This window comes from Lissotriton vulgaris, chromosome 2_1, assembly GCF_964263255.1.
Source record: "Lissotriton vulgaris chromosome 2_1, aLisVul1.2, whole genome shotgun sequence".
In the NCBI taxonomy this organism is placed as follows: Eukaryota; Metazoa; Chordata; class Amphibia; order Caudata; family Salamandridae; genus Lissotriton; species Lissotriton vulgaris.
The window spans coordinates 1,544,505,515-1,544,527,484 of record NC_141687.1 but is presented as its reverse complement, the minus strand read 5'-3'; the positions used below and the strand labels follow the sequence as shown (position 1 = coordinate 1,544,527,484).

Here is a 21,970-nt window from a genome sequence, read left to right as displayed (position 1 = left end):
GCATCATCAGGAGTAAAAGCAATGTTATGAAGATAGTCTTCCATCTTGTCTCGGTTTAAAGTGTATCCTGCAACAGGTGCATATTAAAGTTTTCTAACACAGAATAGCCCTAGATGCCCCCAAGGTAAGAACCAGAATATTAACCGAAATGGTTTCAACTTTATGCATAGCTTTCCTAATGCCAAACACCTACCATCCCCCTATGGCTTTCCAACCAGGGTTCAACTGCTAAGGAAAATAGCAAAGACGACAAGGGGAAGCCTTGCCTTGACTCAAACAGAAATAGCTAACTGGTACACTGTTCACTCTCAAATTAGCAGATGGTGCCTCAAAGTACCATAATAATATAGATGAATTACTATTTGACTCCGATTGCATGGCCATTTTCAAGCTGTTCTTCAATCGCCGCCACTGAAAAGGTTACGAGCCCAGCCTTTTCAATAACATGGCAAAAGAGACTGACCTTATCGTTGGAAAATCCGTCTTTCATAAAGCTTGTCTGTGCGGGGTTAATACGTTTCTGGAGGAGCGATTCTAATCTGCATGCAAGGATTTTAGCAAATATCTTACAATCTATGTTAATCAGTGATGTAGGTCTACCATTTTTGGCAAGCATCGTATTTTTCCCATCTTTAGGAATCCCAGCATCGTAGCATTCACAGAAGCACTTCAACCTTTCTTAAGTGGTCAAACTGCTTAAATAAAAAAGTAAGGGGGGCATTATTAGCTCAGCAATAAATAGTTTATGGAAAATGGGAACAAACCCATGGCTGCCTGGACTTACCCAATCTTAAAGATTGGATAGACTAAGATTCTTTTACTATAGTCTTTAGTATCCGTTTCTTTATTTTCATCAGAAATCATTGTGTTATATTTTACGAAAATGTCATGCAATAATCAATATCATTTCACTAATTCGAAGCATTCAGCTTCTGACGACCCCAGCAATGTCAGCTGTAGTGTGAGGAATCTTACCATCTTTATCTGGCATCGCCGAAATATTCAGTCTGCTTGTTTCTTATTTAGCGTAGGCTATTCTAGCTTTATTACTACAATGTAGCTTATTATCCTTCAGTAAATTAACTCATGAGATTGCTTCCCTACTAAAATATACAGTTACACTCATACTTAAGTTCTCCTTATTCTTTTTTCAAATCTTGTTAGTTCAGTATTCTGATGCTTACTTTTCTTTGCTGTAATCTTAATCTTAAACTCTCTTAATGTGGCCTTTAGATCATGCCAAATACTTTTTTGAGGGGGAGGGAAGAGTAAGAATACGTATTTTCGTGAAGGAATACAGAAATGCCATCTATAATGAACACCAATGAATTTGGATTTTGGAAAAGCTTGGCATTTATTCCTCAGGATCTAGTTGTGTTGTAATTGGTTGCGATAGAGTGAGTTAGAGAGATGTATGTGTGGTCAGAAATCAGCACAGGTTCTATTGACATAACCTCTACAAGAGAACAATGGTTTTCATCAATGAGGTTATTATAATCCATCCTCAAATAATTATGTATGATGTGGGTATGAAAAAAAAGGCGAGATTCTGGTCATCTGAAAGTTTGATAAGCCAGACATCTTTTACATGGTACCTTTTGCAGAGTAGTGTCATATTTATGCAATTTGGTTTGGCAGAATTTATAAATAGATCCTTATACCCATCCCATTTATAGGAACATTGAAGTCTCCATCTAGAGTAACGTTTGCAACAGAGGGAACAGAATCCAACTTCCTATTGAGTGTCTTCCAAAAGTTAGGGTCATCAGCAGTATGGTCATGCATGTTAATGACATAAATCTCAGAACCGCTGATTTTCTTTGGCCTAATAGGCCTCTGCCCTGGTCATCTGTCTTTGCCTAAAAAAAGAACTTGGATTTCTTACCAATGAGGGCTATCACCCGGTTTTCTTTATGCAGAGACCGAGGAGAATTGTTTCACCAGCCCATGTGTTTTGCATGCTTATGGCTTCTCCCAGTCCCATGTTGGTCAGCTGCAGAACATCACATCTCCTTTTAAGTTTAAGGAAAAAGTCTAATATTTTCTATTTTTGACTGGGTGGTTCAAACCTTGAGAATGTAATGAAATCATGTTTATGTAACTCATGATTTAAGAGTTGGAGATTTGCGTTTTGTCAACAGCTGAAGGAACTAGTGTATGCCACAGAAATGATAAAAGATTGAGAGCCATCAGTATAAATGGACCATCCCATACAAATGGGGAGCTCTACTACGTCCCTAGATGTAGTTTTCAAATAATATTGCACACTAGTGTCTTGATCACAGTGTGAAGATTCAAATGTAGATAAATTAAAGCATAAAATAGAGATAAAAAGAGCCAGTGAACTCTTGCTAATGACTTAGAAAAACTTATTAAACAAGCTATTACCAGGAGCTTGCTTTTATAGCCCTTTCCTACTCGTGCACTCAGGTTATTGAGCTGTTATGTTTGTTCTAGTTGATTCAATGCTGATTAGATTCCCAATGTTACACTAATGTTCTGATTTGTTACCTTTGCCTCAAATTTTAAAGCGCTCCGATATCCTTCGGGATCAAGTTTGCGCTATATAAAACTTTATAAATAAAAAAAATAAAAAAATAAACCTTTATACTATGTACAAGTTTGTTTTTAAAACTGGAGGAAGATCCGTATGTGGACAAACACACACGTCTCGTAGCATCATGATCTAAAATAACTCTACTAACTATGCCACCTATTGCCCATCTTCAATAACTTATGGCACCAGCTAAACGACAGGATATGCAGTCCAATTCTCCACATATAGTAAATAACATACAAGTACACAAAAGTACTGTGCCATACATCTCCAGCTCGTGAAATAAATAAGCTTTATTCAGTGCCAGTTCCACCAAAGTCCTTCAACTTTTCAGCTAGGATTAAGCAACCTCTTTTTTTCATTAACTTTTTTGCAACTTTTCTAAAGTCGTCTCTCCAAATTCAAGACTTGACTCTATCCAACAAATTAATAATTTAACATCACTGGCCTAAGATTTTTTAATAAAAGCTCCTCCCCCAAGAAACCTCGGATCCACATTTCGGGATTGTGCTATCTTAGGACCAACTTATATAACAACCAACAAGGGGACACCAAACAAGTCAGCACAGGACCTCGGGGAACATATTATTTCAAAGACAACAGTAGTCCCATGCATATAGAATACTTAAGCAGAATAAATATAGCCACAGTCTGTTCTATATTCAATTAACATGTCCAGTCGGACAGAGGTTTCAATCTTTACTTTAAAAATTTTTTTTACAGACAAATGATTCCTTCTGCAATTCACCGTAGTGGGGCACAAGCCTGTACCCAAGCACATACAGATCAGTACAATGAGCAACGAACAAAACAGGGCTTTTAGGCAAAAGCAGCAGTTTTCTGTAATGTAACAATAGCACAGAAATCTCAAAGAAACACTTTCACATATATACAATACATGACATGACATGACATTTCTATGTATAAAGTGTTTAAAAGGATCAACAGTTCACCAAGAACTTGCATCTTTATCGCAAATAAATGAGGATTGAGCTAGACATCTCTAAATTTATGGAGCCACCCCTTTCCCCCTAAGTCCCCCTTCTCGCACCGAGCAACCAGATCCATTGATGGCTGAAAAGAGATCCCTTCCACCCAGTAATAAGTCTTTATGAACTTAAATAAATTCGTCAATTTGGAATCCTAGGCCTTATTTTGCCTATCTAGTTCTAGTCTTTAGAGAAATCCATTCATGAAAGTGATCTTAGTAGTTGGGTAACAGAAGAGGTCACACAAGGAAGGGCATGGACATGCAGGTGTCAAGTTGTTTTCTTTTATATATTTAATTTACATTTACTGATAAAAAATAAATAAACGTTTTGAAGAGAAAATGATTTCAGCAATCTAGTGTGCTGCAAATACACATAGTTAAACACAGGTTGCGCTAGATGATCAAATATTAAGGTTTTAATCTTGCTAGCTACTGGGCTGGAGGTAATGCTTTTTCTAGGTCTACGTCTTTATTCCAAATGCAGGTAACAAGAGGTCTTGACTGTGCTAACAAAGGATGGCCGAGGATAAAACCTTTATGAGTTACTTTTTCCCTCCAGTAGCTATTTTTGAGTACCAAGTGACTTAGGCGGTGCGGTGTCTGTGCAGCTTAAGGTAGCATTAACTGAAGCGTGCATATATGTGTTACTAATGTTAGCCATTAGTAACTTTATCATATTTTAATTGAGTGATTTTTTGGGGATACTGCTAATGCTATAACCGAGTCACATAGGGAGTAAAACTTAAAACTGCTGATCTTAGAACTGAGCAACCCTCGATTATGCATGCTGCTAATATTAGGATTAAATAACGTGAGCGGTAGGGGGCAGTACTGCTTATCTTAGTAACAAGCACTTGGAGGGATAAACATGTTGCTAATCTTAGCAAGGAGTGATTTAAGGTGGGCCTAAGAATTCTTCTAATTTCCCATAATGCTAAAGCTCCCTCAGACCAAAATCAAAAGAGGTCCTTATTGACTTAGTGATATGCACAGTACTCTTCTCAGCATTGATTAATTAGGGGGGGGGGGGGGGTCATAAAACCAAACAAATCACTTACTATCTTCTTGTCTTGTGTAATGGTGTACTTCATGTTAGCACCAAGCAGCTTTGGGTGGACGGGGGAATGGGGGATTGTGTTTTCTGCTGCTCGATTAGTAGACAACAGCATTTAGTGACTCGGGAATGTAGGCACTATCTTTCCACAAGGAACTGGGAGCTATACATGCTGCATGGGGGCATTCGGGGGGAGGAAAATGCAAGTTACATTTCTACACTCGATGAAATTAGATGCTCATGCTACAGTAGAGAGAGTGTTACGACATTCTGCTGCACAAACAGTTTCTTAACTGAGTTATCACTAAAACTGCCAAACTTGGCCTAAAAACACTCAAAGAATGACTTTCTTTTACAGGTCCTTGTTTAGGTAACAAATCTCGGTGCAGCCATTACCAAAGTGGAGTCTCTCTGTGGGCATTTACCACCAACGTAAGCACAAACCGCGTTAAATGGAAATACAAATCTTACTGCCTAACATATTAAAATGGGCCCTATTCCCTAAAGTCCTTCGATGGGTATCGAACACTCAAAAGATGTGAGAATGCATGCAAATAGTTTAACCACTGAAAAGCCCTCTGGGAAGCATGCCAGACCATCGTTTTGCGCCCACCGTACCACTGTAAACAAAGGCCTGCTTTCTCCGACCCTGCTCCTCATGGAACAGTCCATCCCAACCTTTCAGGCAAGGGTCCATCCAGAAAGGACTGTGCAGAGGCCCAGACTGGCTTCAGCTTTCTTAGGCTTTGTCAGTGAGGTATAAATTGGATCTTGTGGCACAATGAGCAAGGGACCCATGTCTTGCCTTAGCACCCAAGGCATCATAACGAACACAGAAGGCGATGGAATGCCTTTAAACAGGCTAACCACTGGCAACCATCCATAAAGAGCTGGGTCCATACGCATGTATAGGGTGGGTCTCTGATTGGAGAAGATCAGTGGCCAAAACAATGGGTCGGAATGCTGCCCAGAGCGATTGTCATGGGTTTAGACTATTTGCAATTATTCCTCTCATCACCTTTCTTGCGTATGATGTACAACCCTCCGATGGGTATCATCAGGGGCAGGAAACGCAAAAGCAAAACTATGCAATAAAATAGGTTAGAGTTTACTGCTGCATGAATACATCTATTCAGGGAGTTGAAATCAGATTTAAAAAAATGCAAAAAAAGAAACACAAACTAACAAAACCCGGTCTGCCAATCTGGCCATGACGTGGTGCGTTTTATAGTTCAAAGATTTCAACAAGTACACTACGAATATCACATAACCTTATTTATAGCTATAAAGAAACAAGTTGGATGGTGGAACCTTTCTTTAAGATGCACCTGACCACAATAGCCCAATTAGTATTTCCCCTCTAAATATCACCGAGGGAGTAGTGTGCACACTGACAACCACCCACCATCACAATGGCAGTTCTCTATAGAACTTTGAGATGCAAAACGTGATTTTAAGCAAAGGTGCACCACAACAAGGACATGTGTAAACTAAAGGTCTTCTAGTTTGCACACAAGATATATTCAAAAACTTTTCATATGAAACCGGACAATTTTTTTCTCACAAAAAAGATTTTTCTTTATTCATTCCAAATGTTAAAGGACACAGCCGACGCGTTTCGTCCCTACGGGGACTTCTTCAGGGCAAGATAAGTAGTAGAAGCTCCTTAAGCGCGACGATGTTGTGTTGGAGAAGTCCAGCTACGGCTTCTATGGCCAAATTGTGTGTGGTCACAGGATCACTGATTCAAAACCATCAAGTGTTACGTATGAATCAATATATAGCAAAAAGTTCTGTTACAATTCGATAGGGGACCTACGGGTCCTGGAACTAGCATTCATATGTAGTTTGAAAGAAAACGGATGTGTGTTAAATGATGAGACATCCCATGGGAGCAGTGCTTTCAAGGATTATAGCGAGTCAGAGGATATGCTTAGCCATTTATTAAGTGGCTTCGTGTAAAATGTCCCCTTTCTTGTCTTATCTTGATTTATGGTGTAATGTGCAGTGGTCCGTACTTATTCAAATCCAGCTGCAGGTTCGTCAAACCAGTGCTGTTCCAGAATCGGCCGTCGTCGCGTGTCATCCCCTTCCCGTCTAAACCAGTCCGTATAGAGCCTGGCGAGTTTTCATATGAAAAGTTTTTGAATATATCTTGTGTGCAAACTAGAAGACCTTATTTATAGCTATAATTAATGCTCCTCCTTGCTAGCTTCTGAAAAAAGCAGAGTCGGGCCTTGCGTGACACCCCTAACATCAATGGTTAGGTACAGTCTAAGAATGAAGTCAAAGAATATGGTCTGGTCTTAATTAAGGACACATTTCCAGTTCGTACAGCGAATTAGCAGGGCACCGTCACTAAAAGAAACATATGGTGGAAAATGCAATAAAGAGAATTTTCTTACATTTTGTCCAAAATCGATTTTGGTGAAAGTAAATGCACTGAGGTGCATATTTGATGCTCGGATGATTGGCACGATCTTCTCTTGTAGCAGTTTCTCAACGTATCTTCCGAAATAAGGCCAAGCCTGAGCCAGGATCTGCAGAGAGGTGGAACAAATGGATCATTTTCAATCTTCTAAGATGCAAATTCAAAAACACATGTGGACAAAACGTCAGTATATTAACTCAATGTAAAGTGAAAATTCAGGATCATGTTCTCCAACATCAGGTGTAAGATGCTCAGCCATGCTTGCATTATTCGCAGTCTCGCTACTGACAGCTCTACATAAATACTCCACAAAACCAAAAAGGTGCGGCGGGATTCACCAGGACCTGTCCCTCCCAGCTGCAGGGCCATGTCCTACCAAATATTGCAAGACATTTTGATATAAAGTAAGCAGTATGTTTTGTGGTGTCTTGTACTGCCCTTCCTGATTGGCATGCCCTAAAAATGTACCTATATTGTCTATGGATGAACCAAGGTAGAGGCTCACACACTGCAACTGGAAGCCAGAGCAATTAGAAGTTTAAAAGAATTATATCCATTCTTGAAAGTAATTAAACATGGACTAAGATTTGACATTCCCAGTATTCGAAAGTTCATCTTATCGTCCATGTGTCATTTCTAAACTCTATAAGAGGTGTAGCTGTGTATACACCCCCGCCCGAGCTATAACACTGGATATCCAAATCATTTTATTCATTTGTGGGAGTCCAACTGGTTGAGTTGGTGTGAACCAGGGTTACTGCCCCCAGAATGTGATAGATTTCTAAAAGAAAGTCCAGGGCAGTAAAATTGTGGGCCTGGAGACATAGTATAATCTGGTAAACTTAGCAGAAAGGCCAGAGAACTTGAGATGGGTCCATGAAGAGAATGGCTAGCAAATTGCTGAACTCCACTCTCAATGTCTCCAAGCCATCAATGCCATTCTTGTCTTTGAATGACCAGTACCTTGCTGGACTGTAATGTGATCATGCACTTACTGTTCTGCACCCCCCGCTGTGCTTGAGGATCTCAGTCTCAAAAAGAAGAATTGCCCAAAATAATTCTCTTTGCTGCACTACTCGAGGACTACTTACTTTCCAAAGCAGACTGTAGCCCTACCCACTCCAAAAGGAAACTTCAGGGATTCATTGACCTATCCCTGCCTCAAGATAGACCCTTGATCACATTGTGCTCTATTTCGCCTGACTATCAACACACCTAAACCCACTAAGATCCCCCAGATACAAATGTAACATCTAATTTGACTCATGAATCTCTTACCTTGATCAGATCCAATACCCTCCGTCTCCTGCCCTTCACTCCGCCTCTTACAACACTTTCAGCGAGACTCAACATGCTAATGAAATCTCGCCTATGCCTGTAAGTACACTCAGAAACTAACAAGCAGGCCCCTCAGCACCTTGTTGAGAACCACAGATGTATCAAACCTGACCCACTACCATGGCCTCATCAACTCACTTTAGCCACAACCACAGCTGCTACCTTGCACACTAAACCTTCTTTTCGTCCCCAAATCAATGCACAACATAACCCTGGCCAACCTGTTGGGTAGATACTTTGTATTCTGCTTCCCCAACAAAATCAGCCTGGTCAGGGAACCCTTCAACAACTCATTTAATGCTTCTTCACTCCAAATAATCAAGGAATTGCCACAGTAAACCAGGGCAGCCTCCTGGTTTGAACTTAAACCATTCTCCTCTCATATCTATCCACAATTCCCTACAATATGGCATCTACCAACTTTGCTCAAATTAAACAACACACATACGTTTTAGACTTTCTTTACTCTGTCCACCATGAATGAATGAAAGGCGATTTATATAAGCGCTACTTTGCCCAAAGGCGTCAAGGCGCAAAAGATGGAATAAAATAGCCAGGTACTGAAATGAAAAGGAGGTGAGAAAAAGCCTAAGAGTAGGCTTCAGTAAAGAGCAGGGTTTTGAGGCCCTTTCTGAAGAGCTTTCGGAGGACCTTTCTGAAGACCATAGCTTCCTGTTCACAAAATTCTTTCTTTCTAAACCTCATTGCAACATGTAACATGGTCAGCCACCTAAACAGGTTAGTTGTGTTCCCATCTCTGGTTACAGGCATCGTCTTGATGAACTGCTTCTCCTCCCATCTTTAATCTGTTCTCCTGTTAGACCTACTGAACACCCTGTACCAGCATTCCTTACCCCACCCAAAAAATATGGTCAGCAGTTTTAAGTGAACACTTTTCAATCTCCAGAAAACATCTTCTACATACCATCACTGAGCATCCTGTATAACTGTAGAGAACGATCTAAGCGTGTTTGCAGGGTATTCAAGGAGATACAAAATCACCTCTTCCTTGTCGCTCTTAGAACCGTGACCCGTCCCACATATTTCTCTTCTTCAGGGCAGCAGTTTGATAACCTTCAGCCTGTATATATATATATATATATATATATATCCACCAGCCTCCCTGTGCACCACCCAGTTTACGGTACTTTAAGGGACCTGGGCTTTTCTATTAAAACACCATTCTCATTGAACATCAGGGTAAATCATTCGTTCCCGTTTTAAGCCCAAGCTTAAAACCCACCATAGACTTGTGCATGCATAGTTGATTCTTGGTCAGAGAGGACTTAATCCCTCATCCTGGACTTTTGGCCCTAGACATCAGCCATCCTTGTTCTGAAAGACCAAGGTATCCTTTGTACACATGTACTGCACCGTCTCAGGTTCTGTCTTAATCCTCACTGATGCACACTGCCATGTTGCTCCGTTCAGCTTTACTGTTCTACAAGTTTTATTTCAAATGAATGGTGGTAAGTTGTACTAGTTAATAGGGTTAGGGTCAGAGTTGGCAAGAAGTCTAGTTAGTCCCTAAGCCTTAGGATTCAAACAAGTGTTGGTGGAGGGAACGGCTAGTCCTTATGGCTAGTCCGATTACATTTGCCCACGACCTGGGAGAATATCAAAATATTAATTGTGATTCTGTATTTCCTTTTGAGCTTGTAAAGAGCTTTTATAAAAGCACTTCAAAAAGAATAAACTAGTAAAAACAATGATAAAATACAGTTTTCCCACATACAGCTCTAAAGGAAAAAAAACAACCCAATCCAGGTAAAATAAAACACTAAAATGACAGCCTACGAGAAACTCTAGTCTCAGGATGTTGTTAAGTCTTGGAATATTGATCTACTCAAAAATTAAATTCTGCACTCCTGGGTGATATTAACCAATATAGAAGTGCTTAGAAATTTAAAATGTTCTAATTTAACTAAAACACTGAAAGTTGTATATCCGCTGTGCGACCAGAAAAGCATGCTAAACAGGTTAAACTAGATCAAAATAAAGTCTTCCCTTACCTTATTCAGCCATTCCACCCGCTCCACGTCAGGATAATGGACCTACAACAGAAAAGATAATGACTCAATGAGCATTTAATCTCCAGGCCGATGGTCTTCAAGCATTTCACTGTGGAAGCAAACAGCACTTTGAATACACACCTAACCCAAAGAAGATGCTGAATTTCTGAAAAGGACTATGGGGTTTAGTGAGCAGATGACTCATTGATTTAGCAATATGTTTACTTTTTATGTGTCAGCATGCTACAGCGATCTGATAGCAGGAAAAGTGGTCTTTGTCCACCAGTAGAAGATGGACTTACCCCTAATTTGGGTTTGTCTGAATATTTAAAGTTACTTCCCACACTGGATTAAACTGAAAACTTCACCATCAAGGCTCAGCTTAAGCTTTTTGCTGTTCTTCTTCAGGGGAATACCAGGACGGGTTCCCAAGACAAGCGCCTTGATGCCTTCGGGTGATACGTGCGCTATATGAATTGCAATACATTTACATTTACCTATCACACACCCTACCCAGTTTATCCATTGGGTAACTAACAGAAAGGACAGTAAGGGAAAGGTCTGAACTGAACCCAACTATTTAATTCCATGCACTGACCATCTGCTCAATATCCTGCTTTGTTGCAGATAAGCCAATCGGGCTATTAGCCCCGCCTGGGCCCCAGCTCTCTCTCGCAAGAACCCAAAAGGCACATAGGAAGGTTCAGTAACTACCTGGTACAACAGTAAGTCGGATACAACTCACACACTGAGGGATAAAGTGACGAGGCAGACAGCAGTTCAGAATAGAGTCTGAAGACCCACCGCACTCCCACTGTGACAAACCACACTGACAAGAAAAACTGTTCATCTCCACACAACCACATTCACCTTCCTCGGGATGGTCAAGAAAGATCCTTAGTGGGAAAACTCACTTCAGTAGACACGTGTATGAAAGACAAAGTACTCTAGGGTTGCAGAATGGCAAGAGCGTGCTAGTTAAACATTGCATAACTTACCACTTTCACTCATCCATTAAAAAAAACTATTTCTGTAAAACAGAATGGCGACAGTGCAGGCTCGTGGCCCTGATCTTATTTGCCAAGGATGTGATCTACAGGTAAGGAGTCTGACTTTCCCCCTCAGTCTGTTGCCTCATCCGGAGGCGAGAATATGCAGCAGTCAGGGGACTATAACACATGTAGGCTGCAGCATTTTGCCGATTTTGTGGGCCAATATTCTGTATTCAGATCGCACATAATTTTTCTTAATGAAATATTTAATCATAAAGAAGACAAGTATGGGGATATCAAGCACAATATTAAAGCAAATACCAATGCCAAGCAACAAAACAATAGCATAAACCCAATGGCAAGTTTTGCAAATGTGACTAAACTGCTCTATGAGGGACTTCTACCTGTAAATTACAGATATGTAAAGTAGGAAGCCCAGCGTGTGTACTGTGGACATGGTGTAAGGGGCCCAGCACGTCAATAAGATGCAAGGGGCTCAGCTTGTGAATTATGGGTATGGCACAAGAGGGCCAGTTTGTGAATTGTGGCCATCTACAAGGAACCACTGCTTGCGAAAGAGAAATGTGATGCAGGTGGCCCAACTTGTAAAACATGGATGGGATGCAGGAGACTGAGCTTTGTGTAGTATGTATAAGATGCAGGGTGTGTTTGTAAAATGTGATTATATGGGGGGCATCTTGCGATATATAAATATTATATGTGGCAAGAGGCCCTTACCTCAGAGGAGTGAGAATTGTGTTGATGGAGATTGCCCAGCTTGTAAAATGTGGATATGATGCAGGGGCCTCTGAAGTTTCGTTTGAATACAGGGGGCCTGCGAGTGAAGTGTGAATACAACGTAAGTGATTCTGCTTGTAAAGTGAGCAGGCACTTGTGTGCACGACACAATGCTTAATTCGAAATCCTTTGCAAGAAAAGTTGAGCTGGGAATTCTGGTTTTTAAATCCACTGAGAAACCCTCACGGCAAAAAAGTAGATTACTGCAAAAGTAGTTAAGGGGTATAAGCAAGAAGGGACTGGTTTGACAGGTTAGGGCATGGGCTGTTTTTTGGCTGTTTGTCTGTCTGATTTATGGTGTGCTGAACCGGTTTTAATGTTGTTTTACCTGATATTGCCACAAACATTACCTTCACCAAGCACAAATTCTTCAGTTGCCCAAATCTTGAAAACACCTATACAATACGTGTTTACAAGTTCAAAACTATCCCGATTTGCAAACGAGGGACACTTTTTAGATATCGGATTCACTAATGGTGGCCACTTATTTTATATATTCTGTCCCTGGCCGAGCATGGCTATCAGAAAGAGAAGGCAAGTAAAACAAACAAAAAAAGCACAACAAAAAACGAATTTAAGAACGTCTTTAGTCACACAGCGATCATCATCTACCAAATGCCAATTACTTTCCAAAGCTTTCTCAATATGGGTCTGTTTGTTGTACCGACGGGAAGCCAAGAAGGCTAACAGTGCCACTGCTGCAGACGAGCACACAGACCTTATTGTGAACAACAGTAGTGTTTGTCACCAAGTCAGATCCCACAACAGCAACCCAGTGATAGACAACTCCCTCCCTCCTCCCCTCATCAGCGTTAATACATTGGCTTCAGAGCGGACACTTATACTTCGGTTTTAAGGGGCTATTCGGCACAGACTGGTACCCGATTGCATTGTGGCTCAGTTTGAGACATGGCACGACGGAGGAATGCAGCACACAAACGAATGTATACGATGCCCGGAGCTGGCAGCAAATGTTTAAATATCTCACTATATCAAAGGGTGTCACGAAATCCGTTATTTTAAATAGAGGCCTCTTTTTCAACATCCGTCTGCTGAGAAGCTACCCACAAAGCAAACAATTAAAAAAAAGTCCAAGAGGCAACCACCAGAGGTGCATGCTAATATGACATTGTTTACAAACCAAAACTTATGGCACTGTAGATGTAGGATGTGACACCGGTGTCAAAAACCCTAATGTAGACAAAAGAAATGGTGCCCAAATCCTGCATTAAATGGGATTCAGCAAGTCCCTCACATCCCTGGGCCCTGGTGACACTGCACTTTCTGCACACCCAATTGCTAATCTCCCTGTTTATCGGGGTGCTTCATACTCTGCAAGGTGTAATGCTCGTTTAATACAAGCATAGGAAAAGCCAACAGGTCCCAGGTGGGTGGGATGGTCTGGGGGCAAACAGATGGATAGCAGGGCCGGCTTTAGCGTTGTTGGCGCCCTGGTTTGTTGGCGCCCCCCAATAACCACCACCGTTATGGATTGCCTCACTACCACCTTTTAACAATGCCCCTCAAGTCTCCATAACCACTCTCTTTCAGAAACGTTTAATTCGTTTTATAGCGCCGTTGCCACTCATACTAGTGTAGGGTGGCAGGGCACTTTACATCACACGCACTAAACAGAGACAATCAATCATAGGTGTGTAGATAAGGGTTATAGGAAATGTTAAATAAAACAAAGGACTAAAAGGTACAGGTGTCACGTCATCCATTCTGGAAGATGGAATAGTTTAACATTGCTTGGTCTGGAAAAGCACAAACAATTTAAAACTTAACACCATGGTTCTTTTTAATAATCAGAATTAATTTCTATCCAAATGAACCAGTTGTTCCATCATTAGGATAATAAAAGAAGGGATACAATCATAACGTGCTAATTAATCTATGACTTGCAGTTTTTATGCAGCTCTTTGGTGACCGTTAATAGCTCACTGTTTCAGGTTAGGATTATAATTTATAAACTAAATCACAAAAGGATCTTTCCAAAAAAAAAAACACTAACCCACTGACCTATTTGTATAATATTCGCTTTGTGAACTGAATGGTACACTTTCTTTGCAGCATGCATATTAAGACTCTGCACTACCTTACCAGGAGTCAACAATTCCAAAAGACAAACCAATCCCTCTCTAAGAAGCACATTAATCACCGCAGTTATCTTGACATTTATATTTTTGCCTGTACATTTCTGGGGGACAGGAATGCGGCAGCAGGTGCTTTTAAAAGCACACAATGCTTCCAAATACGATGCCCCACCCGAAGTCAGCGCCTGGTGCGGTTGCACTGGTCACACCGGTCACACCGCCATAGAGCCAGCCCTGGTGGGAAGGGCTGGGCACTATCCACATTGACAGCAGAGGGTGGGCGGGAGGACCATGGGGCAACCCCAAAAACAACAGAGGGTGGGCTGGAGGGTATGGGACAGGCAGATAGACAACAGAAGATTGGTGGGAAGGGATGGGGGCATCCACGCAGACAGCAGAGGGTAGGCTGGAGGGCCTGGGGGTAAGCCCACAGACAAAAAAGGGTGGTTGGGAGTAGCTGGGGGCAGGCACTCCATTAACGGAGTGTGGAGGGAGGAACTGGGGCAAGCAAAGAGACAATGGGGGTGCACAGGCGTTGCCAGGACAAGCACAAAGAAAGGAGGATTGGGCAGGTGCCCTGGGGCAAAGGGATTGTTCCTGGTGCGGCTTTATCTGAAAATATGCGATCACATGATTTTCCTATAGAGAAGATAGCGAGACTATGAAGACGTAAATCTCCAAAAAATAAGGGTTGTTCCTCTTAACTATATGAAGTAAGTGCTTCTTTGTTTGGTGGAGATGTAGTCATATTCCTCTGTATCAAGAATTCCTCACCAAAATCGGTGGGTAACACGCTGGTGAGGCCGCTTGTGAAGCTGCCCATCTTCCTGGCAAAAAGGAAGACCTTTGGATACTACTATGGTGGGAGGGGCCAAACAGAAGCATCCAAGTGATTTCCATATTTGCATACTCCTAGCAATTTAAAGGGAGAACTATGCTTTCACCAGGAGTGGATAAAAAAGAACTCACTTGTCACAATCCGACTGTGCTCCAATAAAATCAGAGATACAGTCACCTCCACAAAGGATTTCAGATCATTTTAGGTCTCGCCTAGACAGCCCTTGCGCAGTCTCTTCGAGACATGATGTATTCAGGTATGGACTTGAAGCTTCGACCACTTTCCGGCCATCTTTGTAATTGCCTCCTGTCACTGTCCTTTGTAAACTATGGCTTTATATTGGTCAATAGGCTAAGTGCTCCCTCCTTAGTATTGCCTTGTCACCTCCTATGAGGACACCCTCGGTTACATGTGTTGTTACTCGGTAGGGCTTAATTACACCCTCTGAGAACTATTTGGTAAATGGTTTTCTCCTGCAACACGCTTCCTCACATCGCCGTGCTGTTGGTTTGTTGTTTGCAGCACCGAATGCGACCACATGTTTTTTTGTTTCTTTCTATTTCTTAACTTTTTGGTTTTAAAGCATCCCATTCTGCGCCCCTTTCTTTAAACACATTATTGTTGAAATAAAGGTGGGTGGCCACTACTAAAGTGAAAACACCAAATGGGGCGCTTTCACAAAAAATAAAAAAAATTGTCAGCTTGCCAAATAAATGTTTTAGTCGAAAAGGCGTCCCATGCGGCGCTTTCACTTTGATGGCAGCCACGCCTCTTTCTGTAGACGAGCAGCATCTAGGACAGGGGGATGGCTGCCATTAAAGTGAAGGCGCCGCATGAGGCACTTTTACAAACAAGCATTTGCAATGCATTAAGTCCTGCATTTGCAAGAGTTTAAGCTATTGGCATTTTAAATGACAATGCTTTTTATTGATCTGTTTTAAAAACCAATACATATATAAAAGGCATTGTCGTTAGCTCAAACTCTCTCAAATGCAAGACCTATTGCATTGAAAATGTTTGTCCAATATGGAATTGCAAAGAAAAGACACTTGCTTTGCCTTCGCCAAACCCTGTAGTTAGGATCCTTCTTTGAGTGTCTCTCTTATTTATTGCCTCTGAGTACAACAAATGTTTAGCACTACCCTCTGATAAGCCTTATTGCTTGCCCACACTACCAAAAAAAAGTGTGTTAGTATTATCTACTTTAGCCTCTGTAAATCAATTGGAGACCCGCTGGACTCTCAGCACCGTGTACATTTGTTTAGTACACTAACTGGGAACGATATCGTTCGGCTCAGATTTCTCTCGTACAAAATCACTGAAATTCAGCAGTTATAGTTACCCGAGCTAACTATAGCTTACGCCCCTCCATGCACTGCTTATTACCTCACATGTTACATCACTGAGGAGATGGTCAGTGACATCACTGATGCCATCACTGATTGCATCTCAAATGACATCACTGATTACATCGTCCACAGAACCACTCCAACACCCACTCACACCCTCTTATACACCCACACACAACCATTCACTGACACATACATTGAAACACACAGTCACTCACACACCCATACAGCCACTCACATATCCACAAAACCACTCACAGATCCACTTACTCCCCCACACAGCTACTTCCACAACCACTCACTCACCCATACAGCCATTCACTCACCCATACAGCCACTCACACATCCACAAAACCACTTACATACCCATTCACACATCGATACAAGCACTCACATGCCTACTCACTCACCTACACAGCCACTCACACAGATACTTACTGTGCAAAACAGCCACTCACACACCAACTCACATACCCATACAGCATCTCAAAAAGCCACTCACTTACTCATACATCCCTTACACACCCAGTCACGTTCCATAGAACCATTCACACAGCCACTCAGTCACCCATAGAGCAACCCACTCAGCCACTCACCTACCCAAACAGCCATTCACATACCCATACAGCCACTCAAACACCTACCCACCCACCCATACAGCCACTCACACACCCTTATACACACATACAGCCACTCAGACACCCACATCCACAATGATAGACAATCACAGTGCCACTCAGATGACATACATTAGAAACAGTGTCACTCAGTAGTAGTACAAAGAGAATAGTAAATGAACTTATGCAGTAGCTTAGTACGTGTCTTTAAGTCTCAGAAATGTTCACTGGATGATGTCATAAGTGATGTCACTGACAATGCCATGACTGATGTAATATGTGAGGTCATAAGCAGTGCATTATGGGGGCATACGTTAGTTAGCACAGGTAACTAGAACTGCGGAATTTCAATGGTTTTGTACAAGTATTGCGTTTTATCTGGTGGAGAAAGCACGTAAAAATATGAGGCCAGCTGTTGTTGATCAAAGGACTGGACCAACTTTCAAGAAAAAATGCGTGATTTTTTCAGGAAACCCTCACTCACCCTAGTGGTGACATGCTTCATCATCGGGTCCACTGGGGAGATCGAGTACCTCCCCAGTGTGCTACGACGCCAGGAGACTGCGGAGCAGGTTTTGTGAGAGTGAAATGTGAAAAAAGAGTGTGGTTAAAAATGTCAGAGGTTGTCCCAAAAAATCATTTATTCACTGGTCAACTTGACATAATAAAAATTTAAGGCTATGTGCAGGGAAACTATCCTAAAGAAATACTGGTGTTTCCCTGTTAGGGGAAGGTCAACATGTTTCTGCCCTTTAAGTGTGTGATTTACAGGGCTTTCGTCAGGACCAGTAAGCGGGTGTTACCTCAGCAGGTATAGGCGCGCTAAGGCCTACCCTGCCGTAGGCTGTGAAAGTTAAAAAGTAACACTATGTGTAAAAAGGTGCGTTTTTAAAAATACAAACCAAAAGGCTGGGGGATTTGACCTCTATTGCGAGGAGCCCAGAAGTTTGTAATCAAAGTGGACCACGCCCCATAGATTCAGGGGGGGGGGGGGGGGGGGGGGTGGGAGCGACAATGGCACACCGCCCGCAACGCCCGGCACCCGCTCGGCACCTAGCTGTCCCCCGCCGGACCAGTGAATAAATGATTTTTTGGGACAACCTCTGACATTTTTAACCACACTCTTTTTTCACATTTCACTCTCACAAAACCTGCTCCGCAGTCTCCTGGCGTCGTAGCACACTGGGGAGGTACTCGATCTCCCCAGTGGACCCGATGATGAAGCATGTCACCACTAGGGTGAGTGAGGGTTTCCTGAAAAAATCACGCATTTTTTCTTGAAAGTTGGTCCAGTCCTTTGATCAACAACAGCTGGCCTCATATTTTTACGTGCTTTCTCCACCAGATAAAACGCTATACTGACGGACACTCTTCCTTTGTTTATGTATTTACTGATTGGGGACTAAGAGTGCCCTAGAACCCTGCCTCTCCCTTTGTTGACGGTTTGTACAAGTATTATCTGAGCCCAACTATAAACGTCCTTGTAACCTTTGTTTTTTTCAGCCAATTTGCATATACACATACATATATATACTGCAATGCCCGCCACGCCTGCTCTTGTCACGTGAGTATGAGTGAAGTGCCTGTTATTTATATATTTAACTGAACTCCACCGAAGGAAAGACGCCAGCACTCCAGGATCATGTTTAGTTGCCAAGTTTATTTAGCAATGCGTTTCAGCATCTGCCTTTCACATCAACATCTGATTTGGAACCATATAGGCAATGGCGGTATTGGGAAGGTGAAAGCATCACTCTTCCCAAAGACTGGAGGAATGAGTGGCAGGTTTGAAACAAAAATGTGTACGGTTTGCACTTTATGAATATTTCATGGTCTACAAACATCTGTAATTTCAGATTTTAGAATGTATTAGTTGACTGCAATATCGACATATGTAAAGTATATCATTCTAGTTTCAAATTGTATTACCATCTATTTTTAAATAAGTGCGGTATAGAATAATGACATATTTGCAATAATATGCATGGATATGAACAACATCTTGATGGCTTGATAGAACAACATTGAGTTAATTGGTGTTGTTTTAACAATCTACTCCTTCCAACATGGAGGCATGAGAATAGGTTTTTGTACCATGGTTTTTTGTCGGTCTTCACGGTCACTGGCGCACAGTGTTTGCATTGAAGGGTGATGAGGCACAATTCTGTTTGAGAAAGGCAGATATCGAAACGCGGAACCCAGTGGAATATACATCAATCAAGACAGAGAACATAACGGGTATTCATTCAGCCCATCGGCGTCGTGGTTTATAAATGTCACGAGAAACCCTCAGAGGCAATATCACACATTAGAGTTTATAGCTGCATTCTCACTCATTGGAATACAAAGTCCTGTATTGGGTTAATGCACGGTATTATTAGAACAGCAAGGGCTGGGCACTAAAACTACAAGAGTAAGAGGCTGATTCATTAGTACATCATCTATAATTATTTTGCTCTTCTTCTAAAAACGCCTACTCACCCTCAATGTCAAGGACAGAAGAACAAACAAAAAGAAAAGTGCATAACTTCGGCCAATCCTCAAACCAGGGTGAATTAAGCAAATATCATTCAATGAATTAACTTTGTAGATTTACAGAGAATAGTTTTGCAGCAAAACTTGAAAATAATATCGTTTCGAATAAGAGCTTAATGACAGACCTCTGTAAGTGCTCTAGATAACAGGTGTTCTTATTATTACCCAATTTAATGGTACTCAAATTACCTACCAAGGAAGGATGGGTGGCTGAGCTCACCTTTCCAGGATTCGAAAGCACAATAGCTGTGATCAGCATGTGCGAACAAATGTATAGTTGGGTACACCTGCCCTGCATCAGGGTTGGTTATCTGAAGCATTGCACGAGATTTGTGGTCTAATAATAAGAAATGTTATTTTCGAAATATTTTATTGATTTGCTTTATTTATGTATTTTGAAAGTTTATCTTTTACACTAGTGATGCATAAAGGATCAGCTAGAAGGTTGGTCTTTAGCTCAGGGGTGTTCAACACTGGTCCCCGGTGTTTGGTTTAAGGGATTCCCATTTAGATTAACGGTACATCTAGCTCATGTAGTTATCCTACAGATTTATGAGGAGCTACCAGTCCCATGCAGGTAGGGCCCTAGTGGAACCAAGCATTGGACACTAGGACGTCCAGTGCTCTCAAGGGCAGTGCTTGCTACCAATATGCTGGTGACCGAGCCAGAAGCACAGGGAAAGGTCTGTTGACTCACACGTGGATGGACCAAAATCAAGTGTATTCTTCAATTCTTTCCATAAACTGAATACCCCGGGGTCCACAGTGGGCTGGTAAAAGGCTGGTTTGAGTGGAGAATTGATGAAGATAAAGGATCTTGACATGAGGCAGAAACATGTCGGCACTTAAGAAATAAAAAGTTTTTTTACGTAAGTGAAAGGGATGTGTCAATAAACGAGGAAATGTTGGCAATCTACAACATATTTGAAGTCTTGTAGCTTTTACCAGAGGAAGTGGGCAAGGATTACTATCCTGTTTCTTTAAAAAGACCCAGCATTCCCATGGAGGTCACTTGGGGCTATAATTAGACACAGCAGTATTCTCTGATGCTTATGAGATAGAGACCATCATCTTAGTAATATTGGAGGGGCTTCAAACAGTAATATGCAGTGTTAAAATATCCCAATACTCCAAAAGGTTTGTGAACAACCTAGGAGGTGAAACTACAATTGTGTGAATAATCCATAACAAAAAATTGATCAAGGCAGTACAGGAATCGATGAACAGAGTCCAAATTTTGTGCAAACAAATCCAGTGAAGTGCAATGAAAATCTTCAGGGATTATGACAGAAGACCACCATAATAGAAAGTGCCATATTTTTAGCAGTGATAAGAAACCCTAATAGATGTCATCTTGGAGACTGATGACTCTGCCATTGCTTTTTGCTCATGGTGTAGAGCATGGGCATTGCCGACTTTGGCAATGATTTGTAGCCATGCTATATAGCAGCATGGCGAAAACTAGTAGTAACAAAGGACTAGGATGCATCCAATGCTAATGAACATGAAAGAGTAAGCGCATTAGCCTGCATGGATCATAACACTTTTAAAAATGAATTTTAGTCACACTGTAAAGCATCAGTGCTGCTGTTCAGCATGGGTATAAAACACTGCCAAAACCAATAGCTCTCATAAACGAGACCTATTGGTTTTGCCAATGCGTGTTAAGTCTGGCTTGACAGCCCATGTGTGTGCAAAAACTATTGTTACCAATTAAGTAAAACATAGAGGGAGTGGGTTTCGGTTTCACCGAGAGAAGCATTACTTTCATCCTCGTTACAAATAGCAAGGGATCCCTGAAGGCGCTCGGAATTACTGCAATATTGGGACAAAAGCTTGATTATTGGTAGACATTCCAGGAAGGTATAACAGAGGTTGGAAAGTTCACCTGCTGAGAGGGCATTAATCCAGTCTGGAATGCAGAAACACCAAAAGGATTTAGGGATTTTCAAAGGATGTGATGAGAGTTATGGGCCCAAAATAAGCACGCAATGCATTATGTGATAAGCAGATGAGCGCCCATGTGCGCTAATAATGACCAATTTCATTCTTCCACCTCCTTCGCATCCTACGTACATGGATCCTGGGGGACCAGGCTCCCTGGAGCCGTCACTGCTTTATAAACTACCAAGTATCTATCAAGTGTCATGGACGTAAGGTATGTCAACTCTGTTGGTCGACGTTCAAAAGGCATTGGGATTTCTCAGAGACCTCCAAAAGAATTCCCAAGGGTATTCAAGGATGGGACCCTTGTTTTTCGGTCAGACCTCAACTTTCAGAAACAAGGAAAATGAGATTGGGCACAGCCTGGAAACTGAGAAGAGCAAAACGCAGAACTCCAAGCATGACGCACATTATAGAA

General features: G+C 41.7%; 1 protein-coding gene across 1 annotated transcript in view; it reads right to left on the bottom strand.

Annotated features, from left to right (window-relative positions):
* ESYT3 (extended synaptotagmin 3) overlaps positions 1 to 21,970 on the bottom strand; it is a 280,270-nt gene that overhangs the window by 173,951 nt on the left and 84,349 nt on the right. Inside the window, exons 2-3 of the mRNA XM_086957414.1 lie at positions 10,384 to 10,425; positions 7,008 to 7,142 (exon numbers count right to left, since the gene is read on the bottom strand). Of these exons, the coding sequence (XP_086813540.1) occupies positions 7,008 to 7,142; positions 10,384 to 10,425 (177 nt within the window). The remainder of the gene's footprint in view (positions 1 to 7,007; positions 7,143 to 10,383; positions 10,426 to 21,970) is intronic.